The sequence below is a fragment of the Moesziomyces antarcticus genome, assembly GCF_000747765.1.
Source record: "Moesziomyces antarcticus DNA, scaffold: scaffold_v10019, strain JCM 10317, whole genome shotgun sequence".
NCBI lineage: Eukaryota > Fungi > Basidiomycota > Ustilaginomycetes > Ustilaginales > Ustilaginaceae > Moesziomyces > Moesziomyces antarcticus.
Window position 1 is genome coordinate 368,974 of NW_014638991.1, and position 16,401 is coordinate 385,374.

At 55.5% G+C, this 16,401-nt stretch overlaps 5 protein-coding genes across 5 annotated transcripts; 1 reads left to right on the plus strand and 4 right to left on the minus strand.

Annotated features, from left to right (window-relative positions):
- Positions 1–647: 647 nt before the first annotated feature.
- Positions 648–2,424, minus strand: PAN0_019d5864 (iron uptake cluster protein; the record flags this gene model as incomplete). Its single annotated transcript, XM_014798798.1, has 4 exons — positions 648–1,067; positions 1,152–1,387; positions 1,489–2,105; positions 2,372–2,424. The coding sequence occupies 4 exons, from the start codon at positions 2,422–2,424 to the stop codon at positions 648–650; spliced, it is 1,326 nt and encodes a 441-aa protein (XP_014654284.1).
- A 560-nt stretch (positions 2,425–2,984) lies between these two features.
- On the minus strand, positions 2,985–5,077 carry PAN0_019d5865 (MFS general substrate transporter; the record flags this gene model as incomplete). The annotated part of the gene is made up of 2 exons (XM_014798799.1): positions 2,985–4,564; positions 4,669–5,077. The coding sequence occupies 2 exons, from the start codon at positions 5,075–5,077 to the stop codon at positions 2,985–2,987; spliced, it is 1,989 nt and encodes a 662-aa protein (XP_014654285.1).
- Positions 5,078–6,515: 1,438 nt separating this feature from the next.
- PAN0_019d5866 (ABC transporter family protein) lies at positions 6,516–10,670 on the minus strand (the record flags this gene model as incomplete). Its single annotated transcript, XM_014798800.1, has 1 exon — positions 6,516–10,670. One exon carries the CDS (start codon positions 10,668–10,670, stop codon positions 6,516–6,518), a length of 4,155 nt encoding a protein of 1,384 aa, XP_014654286.1.
- A 1,559-nt stretch (positions 10,671–12,229) lies between these two features.
- On the plus strand, positions 12,230–13,798 carry PAN0_019c5867 (siderophore biosynthesis acetylase; the record flags this gene model as incomplete). Its single annotated transcript, XM_014798801.1, has 3 exons — positions 12,230–12,310; positions 12,402–12,834; positions 12,921–13,798. 3 exons carry the CDS (start codon positions 12,230–12,232, stop codon positions 13,796–13,798), a joined length of 1,392 nt encoding a protein of 463 aa, XP_014654287.1.
- A 168-nt stretch (positions 13,799–13,966) lies between these two features.
- On the minus strand, positions 13,967–14,969 carry PAN0_019d5868 (enoyl-CoA hydratase; the record flags this gene model as incomplete). The annotated part of the gene is made up of 3 exons (XM_014798802.1): positions 13,967–14,284; positions 14,369–14,463; positions 14,558–14,969. 3 exons carry the CDS (start codon positions 14,967–14,969, stop codon positions 13,967–13,969), a joined length of 825 nt encoding a protein of 274 aa, XP_014654288.1.
- Positions 14,970–16,401: the final 1,432 nt, after the last annotated feature.

The window sequence follows — 16,401 nt, forward strand, 5'->3', positions numbered from 1 at the left end:
GTCAGGCTAGATCCTTCGCATGAAGCAACGCGGGGTAATAATGTGGGGTACGTCAGGGTGACACAGGGTGCTGAAGGTACCTGCGTTGTAAGAATGTGTTGTGCGCCACACTCCACGTGCAGCCGTCACTTGCGCCTGCGAGCTTTCGGAGCCTCGCTTTGCGCTCCACCGGTCTCCATGTGGGTAAAGTTGGTAGATCGGCGAAAGGGATCCAAGATGCCGAGACGAATGCAGGGTATTCTTGCACTTCTGAGAAAGTGGTGGAGAGGACGGTGGGGTTCGCTAAGAAGACGCGTCTTGGCTAGGCTTCGGTAGCTTTGGGGGTCGGTGGAGCGGTGGAGCCGCGTTTCAGCCCGCGGCACCTCCCTTCATGCTGCTGTTGCGGTGGTGTCTAGGGCAAGTGTCTTGACATGAGCTACAGTGAAGCACTGCCCGTAACGCCCGCTCTGGCTCTGCCCACGCAACGGCATTTCGACGGGCGCTTCTGTCGCACACTCTGCTTCATTCCGTACCGGCTCGACAGCGCGATATCCGACAGCTGACCATCGAAGCGTGGCGTCGGTGCGGCATTTTGAGATTCTAAATCTAAGACAGTAAGGAGTGATCCTATCGACTGGCGTATGTGACCCGCTATTGTTCAGTACAGCTTAGAGCCAAAGATCGTCAGTGCCGAGACCTCGTCGAGTCCACATGCTCGTCGAGTTGAGATCGACCACACCACTGTCCACCTCGATCAGCTCGCCCCCCATCGTCTGTCGAATGGCTCGATCGATGCCCAGGGACACCTTGATGGCCGGGGGCGTCGGCTTGTACTCTTGCAGCTCGACCGCTTCTTGGCCTTGCTTGATCGAGATGAGCGCGAGGATGTTCTTGGCGGCCATCTCGGCCTGGTCCCACGCTGTATGGCCTGCATTGATGGCACCGAAGGCATCCGCAGCATCGCCGATCACGAATACGCGTGGATTGCTCGAGAGCTGAAGTGTCGGTTCGACTCTGGCCATGCCCGACTCGCTTAACGATGATTCGCCCAAAAGAAGCGTGTTGGGTGTCTGGCCCAGGCAAAACAGCTGTCAGTTCACAGCATCATCAAAGGGCACGGTCAGCGCATGAACTCCTTTTGCGACGAATCTGACCCTGACGCTTTGACTCACCGTCAGATCACCTTCGAGTTGACGCCCATCGAGGAGCCGGAACGATCTTCTGTCGCTGCTCAGCGAGCCAAGGTCGACGCGACTGCCGAGAACGAGCTCAACTCCTAGCTCGGACAGCCGCGCAGCCGCTCTCTCGTGCATCCACGGGTCGAAGCGAGGCAGCAGCTGGGCGCGAGAGTGAGTCAAGGTCACTCTCTTTGAGCGGCCATAGGTCACCGCAATGTCAGTTGCCAGTTCTGTTCTCGCCCAAGCAACGCAAGGTGAATATCTCGTTAGTCTCGTGTGCTACGTTTCTCGACCAAGCAACCATCATCAGCTCGGGTGAGTCGGTACTTACGGACGCCCAAAGCTCCTCCGCCGATGATCACGATCGAATCTGCCTTTTCGATTCTGTCTTGTGCATCCCTGAGCCACTGCACCCCCATCTTCTTGCTTCCGTCGTGCTGGCGGCTGCCTTGCTCGCTGCCGCCGCTCCAAACGTTGATCGGATCCGGAAGGTGGCTGCCCAGAGCATAGACGAGATAGTCCCATTGTAGCCACTGCACGCCTGCTGCTTTGTCGTTGATCAGCTCGTACGAGACTCGTCGATTCTGCTGGTCCAGCTCCAAGACGTTGGCATGCAAGAGCTGATGCTGATCCCGCAGAGCAAGCGCGGGCTTGAACATGTTGGTGTAGGGGATGAACACTTTTTGCTCGTGTCCGCGCACCACGCTCATCCGTGGAAAGGCGTACAGATGATTGGCATGCGTGTTTCGTTCCAACACGACCACCCGCCAGTCCTCGGGCAAGCTCGCAACCAGCACCTGGATCGCCCGATGTCCCGCGTACGATGCTCCCAAGACTGCGACCGTCTTTTTGGCGCCTGGTGCCGGAAAATTCATATCGACCGTCATCACGGCGAGCGTGGCGAATAAGCAGGTGAGGAGTCCAAGGACGGTGTTGCGGCAAAGAATGCTGGGCTAGCTAGAGAGGTGAGGTTGTCGAAACACAGATGTCAGCGGGGACCAAGAACAACGAGTCTTGGAAGGCAAACCTCAAGTGACCTTGAGGGAGAACATGGACACCAGTTCTTTTGTGACTCGAGCACAGCACAGCACAGCATAGCACAGCACGCACACAGGCGCGCGCGCAGAGCTTTCCGGGCTCTAAAGCGACACCTTCGGATCGAAACCAGGCTTGCGTACCGCACGCGAGTGAACGCAAGCCATCCGATGACGCACCGGCTCTCGCCGAGCAGTGACAACGTCTGCAGCTCGCTTGCTGCGGTTCCCATGCTTTCTGCCGGTCTGCTGCAGCCACATTTCGCTCGTAGCCAATCAGCTCGCCCACGCAGAAAGACACCCACATCGGCTATCTACGCGCAACATGCCTGCCGAACCCGCCTTCGTTTTATCTGATAAAGAAAAGAATTTTCGAGAAATAAAAAAATGGAAGCAAAGAATAAGCGAGCAACATCCTCCTCGACACCCAGTTTTCTCCTCTTCGGCTGCAGCGCGGTAGCTACAGTCAACGGCAAGCACACCTTGCTGCTGCGAACCGTTCACCATTGTGTGACTTGCCGGAACGCATTCGGACCAGCTTGGTCCGATCGCTCCTCTCATGCGACAACTGCCGAGGGCACAGTCCGGCTTTGTCGGAGAAAGGTCTTAAAAGCTGGGTCTGGCACGGTCAAGCCTCTTCATTTCAGTCCTTTTGATGCCTTCTAATTCCCTCTCCTATTTTGCCATTTTGCCGTCAAGCATTCGGCGATCAAAGCGTTTGGACGGTACAAATTGACAATGGCCCTGAAGATGTAGACTCTGCATTTGGCGTGTGGATACGCTGTCGTGCAGTCTACTTTTTGCCAAAAGAGAAACGAGCAAAGATGCTCTTCTTCTTGTTGATTTTGGCGTTGGGGTTCTCCTCGGCCGACTCGATGACGCGGCCCGAGTTGTCCGTACCGTCTACCGCGTTCTGCGTCCGACCAAGGTAGAAATTCGGCATAACCAAGCCTGCGAAGAGAGGAATGAACGCGAGGACCAGCGAAGCAATCAGGATAGGCTTCATCGTCTGGCTCATCGCAGCGATGATCTGGTTGCGAAGAGGCGTTCCCCACTTGAACGTGGTTTTGGCACTGGCGGGCCTTCCGTAAACCGTCTTTTGCTGTGCAGGCGTCAGGTCGGTCTGAGCCAGGTGATCGTCTAGCGTGCCCGTCCAGATGCCGGCTGCAATCGCAGATCCGATCGCACCACCAAGACGAGTCCACAGGCCCAGCTGGGCAATGATGGAAGCCAGGTCTTGATGCGGAACCGAAGCTTGCGATGCCACTCGTGTGCCCACAACCGAACAGGCGCCGCCGAGCGAGTTGAGGATCTGCGCCCATACAATCACCATGGTCGTGAGATTGCGGTCTCGTCCGTACAGGTAGAGGCCCATGGCGACAATTCGAATGACCAGACCGCAAATCTGGAGCATCTTGTATCGGTGGAAGAATCGCAGGTAGAGGCCAGCAAGAAGTCCGAATAGAGACAGTGCAGACGTCGGCAGCGCACTCGCAACATAGCCCCAATTGACGCTGGACAGATTGGTTCCAACGTTGACATAGGTGGCATAGTAGACCGATCGAATGTTGCCACCCATGAAGTAAAAAATGTCGATGGTGACGGCGAGCAGGAAAGTGCGATTGTACCACACTCGCTTGTTCATCACCGGATGAGTGGCGTATAGTACTTCCCAAGCGATGAACATGGCCAGAATGATACCGCCGCAGACAAACATGGCGATGATCGAAGGGTTGCGCCACTGCTTGTCCGCCGTCTTGTAGATACTGAAGGGCACCAGGATGAGAGCAAACGACATTGCCAGAAGGAACAGTCCAATAAGGTCCATCTCCTTGCAAAGCCGGATCAGGTTGGCGTAGCGGTCCTTGAGCGAGTCTCGTCGCACCTGCAGAGTTCCCTGCTCCTGCGCACGCTGGGTTTCGAGTCGACTAGAAGCGAACGAGAGCTCACCCGCCTTGCGTGCTTTGCGATCCGAATACGTGAGCACCAAGATGATGGGAGTGACGCAGACAGGCGCCATGATGGCAAACATGCCGTATCCCCATCGCCAGCCCTCGGGGTAGCCCGGCGGCGCGAGACGCGCCTGGATGTTGCTGCCGCAGTAGGGGAGGAAGATGAACGGGAACGAAGTCAAGGCGGTGGCCACGCCTCGCCATTGCAGAGAGCTCAGATCGGCAACGACAATGTCGGTCACCAGATCGAAGCCTGCCTGGCCAACCTCGGTGATGATTCGTCCAACGGCAAAGGCAGCCGGAGTCTGCGAAGCGGCGCAGATGACAAAGCCGACCGTATAGAAGATGGCGACCATAAGGTAGGCCGTCTGTCGCGAGAAAATGTCGCAAATCTTGGCGATGAAAGGCTTGGAAACAGCGTCTGTTGCATCGGAAACATGCGTTCGCCGAGCGACACAGGGACAAACTCAGTACGAAGCACACATCGACGCTTCAAGGGTCCGTGACAAGCCAAAAAAGACTCACTGATAATGGCTTCGACCGTAGCGATGATGCCGAAAAGCGTTCCATGGTTACCGAGCGTGTTGGTGGCGTACAGCTGGTACGCAGCGGTAGTAGACTGATCCAGGGAAAAGCAGATGGTCACCGCGGCCAGACTCGCGTAGAGAGACCAGACCACGGGATGATTGCGAGGGAAGACCCGGTAGAGCGCTTCGATACGGCTCACGCCTTCCTGTTGGCCTTCGTGCGCGCTCGAAGCATCAGCATCGCGAACTGCACTGACTCGATCCTTCTTGGCCATCAAGCTCGGGCCACGGACGGAAGTAGACTGTTCGACAGCAGCCTCGTCATCCTTGAAAGGCGAATTGTTGCTTGAGGAAGAGACGCGAGGCTCGGACTCGGGCTTATCGTGTTCCTGGGCTTTGGCCGACATGGTTGCAGAGATAAGAGGGCCTACTGTCCAGTCACGGGCTTGGGTGCCGAGGCTGTAAGTATAAACGGATGAGAGGAAATCTCGACTGTCTATCTCGATGGATGAAATGCCTCTTATGTATCTACACAGACCTGAACAATCTGCTAGCTTCGGCTCGATTCATCGTCAGGGACCGTCCGTCTTGCGGTGTTTAGCAAGCATGGAGGTCGGCTGTACCTTGCAGAAAATTTCTTCCTCACTCCCCTCGTGCTCCCGGCAATGTTCATTCGTGGAAGGACGCTCACGGGACAGGGTACTGGGCGACTGAGCATCGAGTCAGACTAGCCGAGCTTTCCCGAGCTCTTCCCGCGCTCAAACTCTTACATGCGTTGACAGTCTTGCACCCACACCGGAAGAGCAGTTGTGTTGCGGCATGGCGTGACTAAGACCTGCTAGATGGCCATCACTTCCGAGCAAGGATATGTGGTCGTAAATTCAAAGGTGTGCGCAGAGCAATTCAGGCGACTGCAACAGCCGCAAGGGCTTGCTGGGGCCGCATTCGACGTTCGCCACTTGATTGGCTTCTCGGGGACTTGCATGACTGAAACAGTGCAGCCAGCCCGACACTGGGTGGGGCTCTTTGCTAAAGTGGTCCCGTGATCGTCCGAAGGCGAAAAGACAGTGTCGCCGAAATATCGATCGAGAGAGGCCGACGAGAAAGGGGAAAAATCTTTGATCTGATAAAATAGAACCGGTGAGAGTGGGGGAGGATGCACGAAAGCACGCGGTATGCCCAGAAGCCTGTAAGCGCCTTCTGGATAGCCCTGGTCAGCCCTATTCGAAGCAAGAAGGTGGCGCTCCTTTCGACGCCGAAAGAGAATGCAATTCTTTTACCGGTACAAGAAATGGGCGAAAGGGAAAGACAAGAAGAGGACACCCAGATTTTGTAGGGACAGGGATTATTCTTTTATTATAAAATTTCTTTCCCGAGGCTTCGGTTTCCCGACATGCTATTGTTCTTGCATCAGTCACTCAACAAATCCATCTCGACGACGAGGTGAGACCCGACAGCTGAGAGCATACTTGACCATGCGGAGCCTGCAGCAAGAACAAAAGCGCTGGATTGGTGAGGGACGATTTTTCTTGGCAGAGCAACTCCTTGCTTTCGGGCATAGGAAGCAACCCAATCACAGGGTCGGCGCACAAATCTTACCAGGATAGCCGAGGCTGGAGTCTACGAGTATAAGCAGACGACTGAGCCCGGCTCAGAGTCGATCTGATAAAATTTGACTCTGGCTTGCAGCCGAACTGTTCCGATACTTGATCAAGGAGGACCTCGCTTCTTGCGCAGGTTCTATATCGTGCGGCAACCAGGAGAGAAACTGACAACCTCATCGAGCTTATTTTGAATACTGTATATTGCAAACGGTCGCTGCGTTCGTTCTGATACATTGTCAGTTCAATGCCACTGCCCATCTTTGAAGTGAACGTTTGCGCTGTCGCAGAGAGCTCTGAATGGCCCCTTTTCACGTCTCCAAAGCTCGGCAGGCGGGCCAATCTCGACAATGTGGCCCTTGTCCAGCACGCAGACACGATCCGAGTGCAAGATAGTCCGGATCCGATGAGCCACCGTGAGCGTGGTGATCGAGTCGAACTCGGTCTTGAGTACCTCCTGAATCTGCATGTCGGTCTGCTGATCGATATTGGCCGTCGCTTCGTCTAGGATCACAATGCGAGTCTTTCGCACCATGGCTCGGGCGAGGGAGATGAGCGAGCGTTGGCCCGCAGACAGATTGCCACCTTCCTCGGTGATGGTCATGTCCAGCGCCAGATCGGTCAAGCTGGTGCGTTGCAGGGCATCGTGCAGCGTAGCGTCGTCGCATTCGCCAAGCGGGTCGAGGTTGTATCGCAGCGTGCCGCTGTAGATCACGGCATCTTGGGGAATGAGCGAGATGGAACTTCGCAGACGATGGAGACCCATTGTGGCGATGTCAATGCCGTCCACAGTGATGCTGCCACCGCTCAGCTCCAGCGTGCGTAGCAGAGTGGTGACCAAGGTGCTCTTGCCAGCCCCTGTGCGTCCGCAAAAGGCGATCTTCTCTCCAGCCTTTATATGCAGATCCAGCCTATCGAGGACGTTGTGTCCAGACATGGTGTACCGAGCTTCGACCTGGTCGAATCGAATCTCTCCCCGTTCCGGCCATTCTCGAGCAGCCAGCGCCTGGTCGACCTGAGGAACGTGATACGGTTTCTCCTGCTCGATGTGGTTGGCGTAGTGCAGGACACGCTCGACGGCGCTCATGTTGTTCTCCAGCTCCGCAGCGTGTCGGATCATCCACCCGAAGATGCTCTGTGCAGTGAGGATGTAAGAAAGAGCCACACCCGACTCTCCGGGGCTGATGTCGAACCGACTCGCCACCACCAGGATCGCGACTGACAGGATGAGCAGCGAACCTAGAAAGTCCAGTCGCGTCGAAAGCCAACGCTGGCACGTCTGCGCCAGCCAGTACGCGCGATTCTGGTTGTCGATACGGCGACAATTTTCGGCAACAAAGGCGTCGACCTGACCAAAGGCTCGAATCGTGACCAGTCCATGCAGCGACTCGCTGAAATGCTCGTGCATGCTCGAACGCAGACCCGCATCGATGCGGCGCAGCTCCCGAGCCGTCGAGCGATAGTAGGCCGCGATCCAGAAGTACAGCACCAAAATCACAGCAACCGGGATCAAGAAATAAGGCGTCAGGATGGCGATCAAGACGATCGATCCAACCACCTGTACAACCGTGCCGATGAGCGTGCGCATCGCTTCGCCAATGATGTTGTCGAGCGTATCCATGTCCTTGCTGAAGCGATGCGTGATGCGTCCCTGTGGTGTCGTGTCGAAGAACGAAAATGGAGCGTGCAGCACGCGTTGGAGGGCTCGATGGTGCAGCGTGGTCGCCGACTTGATGGTGAAGGTCGAGAAGATGATGCCCATGCTGAGCAGTCCGAGTGACTGAGTGATGCCGAAGATGGCGTACACTCCCATACAGACGCCTTGCTGCAGGCCAAACGTACCCCTTTGCCACCACATTAGCCACACGGGGGACATGATCGTGGAGCCTTGAAACACCAGCACTGCCAGCACAAAGAGGGGCAAAAGGACGGAAAGAGGCGCAGCATTGAGGTACGACAGATAGGTGGCCCTCGAGACGGATCCACTCGATCGCTCTTCATCCTGCATCAACGCTTTGCTTTTGACCTCGTTTTCCGTTTTCTTCTCCACCTCTTTGTCGGACCGATCAGAGGACAGGTCCGGCTTGCGATCGTCCTCCATAGTGACTGTGGAGCTGATTGAAGATGCACCGCCGTCCTTGCGAAGCCGTGCTAGATTGTCTTCCGGGTGCGATCCGAGGATCGATCCTGCCCTTGCGTCCGGATCGCCCTCGGATGACTCGCCGACTTCGTCTTTGGATTGGTCGTTCTGATCTTTCGTGTGCTTCAAAACAAGTTCAGCCACACGGCTCTTGCTTCCGACAAGCTCGTCGTAGGTACCTTGCTCTGCAATGCGACCGTTCTCCATGTACACGAGCCAGTCACAAGAACGCAGGACGTTGAGTGAATGCGTTACCAGCAGGCGTGTTTTTCCCTGCAATGCAGGGCCAGCGATGACGTTGGCGAAGATGTCGGCTCCCACGCGCGCGTCTAGCGCGGAAAGGCAATCGTCCAGGAGCACAATCTCGCTGTTGTGGTAGAGCGCGCGTGCAATGTTGAGACGCTGCTTCTGGCCTCCAGATAGCGACACGCCCTTCTCGCCTACGATAGTCTGATCTCCTTCGGCGAGCGTGGCAAGATCTGGAAGAAGACAGCACTTGTCGAGAACGTATCGGTAGCGTTCTGGATCAAAGACGTTGCCAAAGACAATGTTGTTGCGAATCGTGGTGCTCTGGATCCACGCAGTCTGTGCACACACGGCTGTCGAAGAAGCGAGTGTCACTTTGCCTTGGGTCTGTCGCATCTCGCCGGCTAGCGCAGAAACAAGGGAGCTCTTGCCGCTACCGACACCGCCGACGACGGCGCAGAGCGCCCCACGCGGGACTGTCAAGTCAAGTGCATCGAGCGTCGCCACCGTCTCTGTCGTGGCTGCGAATGGTGTCGTCTCCCAAGTGAAGCTAGCATCTTGAAGCTTGATGGCATCCTCGGCGGCAGGATCGCGAACAATCTGATCATGCTGAATCTCGGCGTCAAATACCTTTTCGATACGATCAGCCGCATTCTTGGCATCAACGACGGCGTTCCATGCGATAGGCAAGAATTGCAGAGGAGTGCGAAGCAGGGTGAAGAACGAGAGCGAGGAAAACAGGATTGCAGCATCCAGCTCGTTTCCCACAAGAGCATAGGTGACGAAGCTGAGCACAGTGGCGATGGTGGGCGTAGCGAAGGCGAGAGCGAGGTTGAGCGATCGCAGGTAGAGCCGAACGCGATGAAAAGCCATCTCTTTCTTGCGCAGCTCGGCGACGCGATCCGAGTACGGCTGTTCCCACGCGAACTGCTTGACGACGCGGATGCCTCCGACAACCTCGTTGACGGCCTTGTTGCGCTTATCGGTCCACACCATGCTCTTCTTGCGCAGTACAAAGAGCCGCTTGGTGATGACGGTCTGTACTGGACTCATAAGCACCAGCACGGCAATGCCAGGCAGCGCACTGTACTTGAGACTCCAAAGGAGGAGAGCTATGCAGATGACGATCTGCACGGCGCTCGTCCAGGCCATGTGGAAGAACTGACCCGCATAGTCGATACGCGTAGCGTCCGCACTGATGAGCGTGACGAGCTTGCTGACTCCGAGACCGCCTGTGGTTCTCGCTCGCGTCGACAGATTCATGCCGCGCTGAAAGATGGCCTGGATGAGCGCTCCACGCAGAATGATGCCCGTTCCAAAGCCGCGATTGAAGGCGTGGACGTTGAGAAAGACGCACAAGGCCTGAACCAGGAACAAGCCGATGGCAAGACCCACCCCCTGTCCAATGGGAGGGGCTTGGCCTTGATCGTTTCTGAGCTTGTACGAGTCTCGACCGAAGTTGATGAGAGCTCGAAGAAGCAGTGGACTTGTGATGGTGCCAATGTCGGCGAGAAGCTTGAGGAAGCCGCCAATCCAAAAGTAGCGAAAGACGATGTCATTCATGGCCCACATCAAGGACGGGATCTTGGCAGGCTTGTCCTCCTTTTTCGAATCATCGCTGATCGCCGCGCGTCTCTGCTTCTGCCTTTCGTCGAGTGCAGTCAGTAGCTGAGCGCCGAGGCGGTCTGAGCAGCGGTCCGGCGGAAGAAGATAGAGATCATTTTTCTCCATAGGGCGTGTATAGCCCGCGGTGAGGATCGGATCGATCCAGGCAAAGCAGCAGAGCGAGAACCAGTTGGCAGTTGCTTCCGGAGTCATCTTTGCGTTAGGATGCTGGGGATCCAGCGCCGAGATGATAGGACGCACCCGAGTGCTCAAGAAGGGGACCCTTTTCCACCATGCTCGCGGCTCCCATGGCTCAACCGTCAAAGGTGGCGTCTGGGCCTGCTCGGGATCCTGGGATGTTGGATCAGGTTGCGACCGGATCGCTTGCTTTTCGTCCACAGTCGCCATGGCGTTCAACGAGGAAAAGCCGAGTGCCCTGTTTTGAGCTCTTACGAGAAGATGACTTTGCGTATCTTGACGAAGCTGGTGGCGAGACGGACTGAATCGTGTTGCTGAGTTAAGACGGGAAAGACCGTATAGCCTGACAGGTATCAGACCGCGGGCGACGGCTTGGAGACGATGTTTCTTCGCGGTGCTTCGCTTCGCTTCGACTGTGTGCGGCCAGAAGAGTCTTCCCGTTCACGAAGCTATGTCGGATCGCAGACAACGTCTGAGTGGAAAGCGGCCAATTGCTGTGTGTCAGGTACAGAAGGCAGCTAGTGCGGTGTGAATCGATCGCACTCAAGGAAATTGAAAAAGCGCATTCCTAGTCCAACTCGTCAAGCAAGCCGACTTACCTTTGTCGAACAAAAAAAAAGTTCGTCTGCAGACCGGAAAGGCGTTGAAAGTCAAGCGAGGATACAAATCTCGAAGATATTCCAACGACGGTTCTCTCTCGTCTACTTGCTTACAGGCTCTGCAGAGGGACAGAGGCAGGATTGAGGCATTCAGGACGCCGCCCAAAGTCAACCGGTACCCAGGTTTTTCAACCTCGTCCAGAGTGGCTTTTTTTCTTTTTTTCTTCCTTCTGCAGATGTACTTTAAGCAGCTCAGAACGTCGTCGATGGTCAATTTGCTGCAGACCGTGGAGTAGCGACGACCGTCTTTTGAAAATGGTGCATGGTATGGCATGTTTCAGACAACCGGAAACAGGAGCTCGCCTAGTCCCCGTTGTTGAAAGACAGTTGAACTAGCCTGGCATCGGTTCCCACGAGAACATCATTTGCCTGCGCCTGCAATGGGTCGGCCCTCCAATTCGGCTGTACAGTATTGCGATGTACAGTCTTCTGCCGCTTTAGCCGAGTGTGCTCTCGTCGACGGAGAATTTGGCCCTTTTCACGTCTTTGAACGGCGTGAGCGTCACGAGGTCATTGCAGCTCACGGGTCAATTCGGAGTGCAAGGTACCAATCAGATTACGGTGGCAGGCAGCCGATATAGCCGAAATTTTGTGGCTGGGGCGCAACGATGGAAGCCGCGCAGCGGACAATGTTATCAGATTAAGTAGCGCGATCTGATAAAGTCAAAGCATGTGCTCGAGTCGATCGTGCATAAGCGCCATTCCTTGGCAAACGCGCTAATGCACACCCTCGGCTTCCACGCGCTTAGACGAGCCGCTTCGGGTCGGACGGACCCGAATTTCCGGATCATCCATGCAAAAATGGACCATGCAAAAATGGAAAAAGGCAAAAAGACAACAACGGAAAAAGTAAAAACAAAAATGGCTTGAAAAAGAAAAAGTCCTGCGTGAAGCAGGGGCAAAGGCATGGTGGGTGTCAGCGCTTCGTATGGCGAGCACAGTGGTGCGAGGTCATCCTGCATTGTTCATAGGACTCTCGAGCGGACCTCGATCAGCGTGGGGGCTTCCTGAGAGGACTCACACAGTTTCCGGTAAAGTTCACGAGGGGCTCCTTTCTTGCGGATTCGCGAGGACTTTGCTCGCCTGTGCCGGCACAATGACTTGTCCATAATGCAGCACACCTCGTCGCAGCGTGGTTCGACCTCGGAACTTGACGACAAAGTGGACTTTGTCGAAGCCTCAGCTTTCAGCGTGAGCTTTGTCGAGTCTCTTTTGTAGAAAAAGGGCCGTATCGTCGAATGCTCGACTGACCGTCCTCTTCCCCTCAAGACTCGCGCACAAGCTCGTGTTCCCACTTTCCGACACCGAAATGACGAATCCTCAGACCATTTCCGCGAGCCCGGCAGTGCGTCAGCCAGGCCTACGCGCGACGTTCTGTCCACGCAAGGATGAGAGAGTGTTTCTCGCACGCGGAGAGCACCTCTTCACCTTGCCTGGTCGCCAGGTTCGCGTCAGGGTTCAAGTCGACGTCGACGTCGAATCGGACGAGGATTCCATCAATGCGTCCGAGACTACGATCACGATCTCGATCGTACAGGCTGAACAAGATGCCTTCAATGCTGTGGCCAGATGGGTCAAGTTGGATCGTCTTGCCAAGACGAGCTTGCACGGCGTTGTCAACGAGGAACGGGCCACCTTTCAACACGCATGGGCCTTCGAGCTCCTCAATGAGACCAGTGATCCACTCAGGGTAATCTGGGCTGCCATCTATGCCTGTATGTCAAGTCTCAAAGCAGCCGGGGTTTTGTCTTCACACGAACTGACCATGGCATGAATTGCTGATTGCCTCTCCCGATGCCAGTTTGGATCCGACACAAGTGGTCTGATCGTCTCCCTGTGTTGTTCCAAGGCCAAGGTGCGGTTCGACAGCAATCGCATCTAGTTGCTGTCGGTTTGTGCTTTGCTTCGCCCACCGACGCAGACCTCGTCCTCCTCGATCGCAATGCTTTCTGGCAAGGAGCTGGTGCACCCTCCGATCTTCACTGGCTGCAGACCCCTGTGCCCTCGAATGGTCTCTTCCCGTATGTCTCCGCGTTTACCCAGAGCACTTCTCCGCCCGTCCTCGCGATGCACCCGTTGCGACCGCCCAAGCCGGCTCCCGGCTCTGTGGTCTACTCTCGCTACGTCTTCTCCTGCTCCCAACACCTCGAGCTGGTGCATATCGATAGGTCGAACTCGCAGCATTTCGAAGCGTACTGCAGGTGGCAAAACAGCGATCGGGTCAATCACGGATGGCGTGAAAAGGGGCCCGAAGAGAAGCACAGCAAGTACATCGAGGAGAAAAATGCTGATCCTCACGCCATGGGGGTCCTTGTTCTCTGGGACGGCGTCCCGGCGGGATACGGCGAGATGGTCTGGAGCAAAGAAGACGGGATGGCCGCTTTTGTTGGCGGCTTGGGCAACTACGATCAAGGCACCCACCTCCTCATCGGCGAGGAGAAGTTCCGTGGCAAGCACCGCTTCACAGCTTGCATGGTGTCGCTCAAGCACGCTTGCTTCCTTCGTGACCCCCGAACAGAGGTCGTCGTTGGTGAGCCCCGCTACGATCTCGACATAATTCCCCTGTTGGCTACCTTCCTGCCGCAAGAAATCCGAAAGGAAGTTGAGCTGCCCCACAAGCGCGCGGTATTCTTCGTCTTGCGACGCGACCGCTTCCTGGAGGAAGGCATCCTCGAGTGAAGCTAACAACTCCTTCCATCAGGTCGAGCTTCGTTCGCACTTCTCAGTTGACGTGCAATTCAGATTTGTATCGCTTGCTCGCACGTCGCCCTCACGCTTGATTTTGTTACTGAGCAGGAGGGAGTCTTTCGATTCTGATGGTGTCATATCTGAGCGACGGCCACGATGCTACTTTCCGATAAAAATTGGCTTTCGCTTTTGGTGAAAGGCATCCAGCGCCTCTCTGCGGTCCTTACTCTCGAGCAAGGGCTCGTAACAGGCCCACTCTAGATCAAGCCCTCGGGTCAGCTCCACGTTGGTGCCCATACTGATGGCCATCTTTGCAGCTCGAAGGGCGAGAGGCGCGGAGGGGATCATCTGCTTGGCTAGCGCCTGACACAGCTCCAAGCAGGACGAACCTGGAGAGACATGGTCGATGAGACCAAGCTCTTTGGCTTGCGACGCATCAAGCTGGGCGCCGGTATAGATAAGCTCTTTTGCTCGTTGCTGCAAGGATTGACAGAATAGAGGCGAAGGATATTAGGATTCTTTGGTCATGAACAAGAGGCACAGACAGGACAGGACACTCACCATGCCTATGATTCGTGGAGCTCTTTGGGTTCCGCCTGCCCCGGGGATGATGCCTAGCTTGACTTCCGGGAATCCAATCTTGTCCACCGAGGCAGCTGTTGATGATCAGAGCCAATCGGACAGGGACGAGGATGCTTGTCGTCAGCGAAGTACAGTCACTCATGACATCTCTGGGCCTGACCAACTCACCTGCAATGCGAAAATCGCAAGCCAAAGCCAGCTCCAGTCCTCCACCTAGGGCCGGTCCTTCGATCGCGGCAAGAGTGGGTATTGGCAGCCTCTCGAACTCATCGAGCATCTGCCTGACATCTTGCAGAAAGTGGACCACTTCGTTGTCCGACATATGCCTCCTCTCCTTTAGATCTGCACCAGCACAGAAGGTCGGTCCTTCGGCCCGAAGGATGAGGACGCGTGGCATCGAGTTCTGCGAGCTAGGCTCGGTGATCTTGTGAAGCAATGCTGCCAGACATTGTACAATGTCTTGGAGTAAAGCGCGCGAGATGGCATTGCGCGCCTGTGGTCGATTCAGCACGAGATGATAGACCCCACTTAGCTCTGCGGAAGGGTCAGCCGCGAGATACGTCAACGGAGACGAGGTCATGAAGGGCGAGAGTGGTTCGAAGAAGTGCTTCGAGAGAGGGTGGTTTCGACGACGCAGAAAGCCCGGCTGAAGTACTATCTCTCAGTATTATAAAAAAACTTCCTAAGGCAGCAGTACAGCTATACAGGTGGCCTGAGTACGTCCAGGCTCTTGAGACTTCTTTGGCTTTCGAAAAGCTTGCATGTGAAGAGGAGTCAAAGGACGGAGAGTGGAAGAAGATCGATTGCCGCTCCGGCCGACATCTTCGACGGGGATCGTGCTGGGCTTAAGAAGCGAGCTTTGAGCATGTCCCTCCACCCCTTTCACAACTAGTGCAATCAGGTTAGCTTGGGCTCGGTTCGGCACACCGGTCTTCTCCGTCAGAGCAAAGCCAAAGAGATAACTCGTGTTTCGCTATCCTATTGTGACGCGAGAGTATGACCAGTCGAGTATACACTGCAGCTTGCTGCGTTGCTCGGCACCTTTTCGAGGCAACAAATGCCGTTACCTGATGCAGCACCAACCACTTATGGCGACTCTGGGTGAACCCCTTCCGTTCGGCAATCCGGAAAATTGTGGAAATGGTAGAAAAACCCAAAAACGATAAATTAATTAATTAAAACGGGTGAAGACCCATTTGGGCCGGCCCAAATGGTTCTCAGCGTGGGGGACAATGCAAAGACATCGGACGCAGCATGCGACGCACTGCCGACGCAGTGCAGCAGCGATGTGCAGATTTGAGGGGATGCAGGTAAAGTCGGTCTTTGCGAACAAAGCCTTAGCCACATCTTGACTCTTCGGGAGAGGGGACCGAAGCTATGTCCGTCGGAACCTGCGCAAAAGGGAATCTGCGAACGACCCAGAAGAGGTGTGTGGCGCTCGAGCCACCAGGCGCTTGTCATTCTTTCGTGAACACGAAGCAAACTATAACCGACCCGCTCATCGTGTCTGGAGCATAATGCCGATGATGTCGTCACTTCTCTCGCCTGTATCGACCCCTTTCCGAGGCGTCCCGGACCAATCAAGCAACAACACGCTTGGTTGCGGCTCCGAGAAGAACAGCAGCCGAGTCACGCTGCAGCGTCGTCAAAGACTGGCGAGGTCAGCCGGGTACTTGATCCCGGTAGTAGCTGTTGCAGTGCGACCGCAGCGGTCCGAATGGTCTCTGTCTTGCCGGGGAGTTCGGAGACGTGCCGTTATCTGATTACAGTACACAGATTTGTGTTGTGTGAGAGCCGTTTCAATTTGTTTTATTTTGAATTTTTGCTGTCGGGATGGCGTTCAGCAGCGACGCAGTCATCAGAGCCCTTCGAGCTGCCAGCCATTCCTCTGATCTCATCGAAGCCTACATGCCTATATACTCGCGAGAGCTTGCAAGCTTGCCTTGGGTTCAACACTGCCGACGACGATCCATCAAGTCAAAGCGACATCATCATATCCACCTGAAAGAACT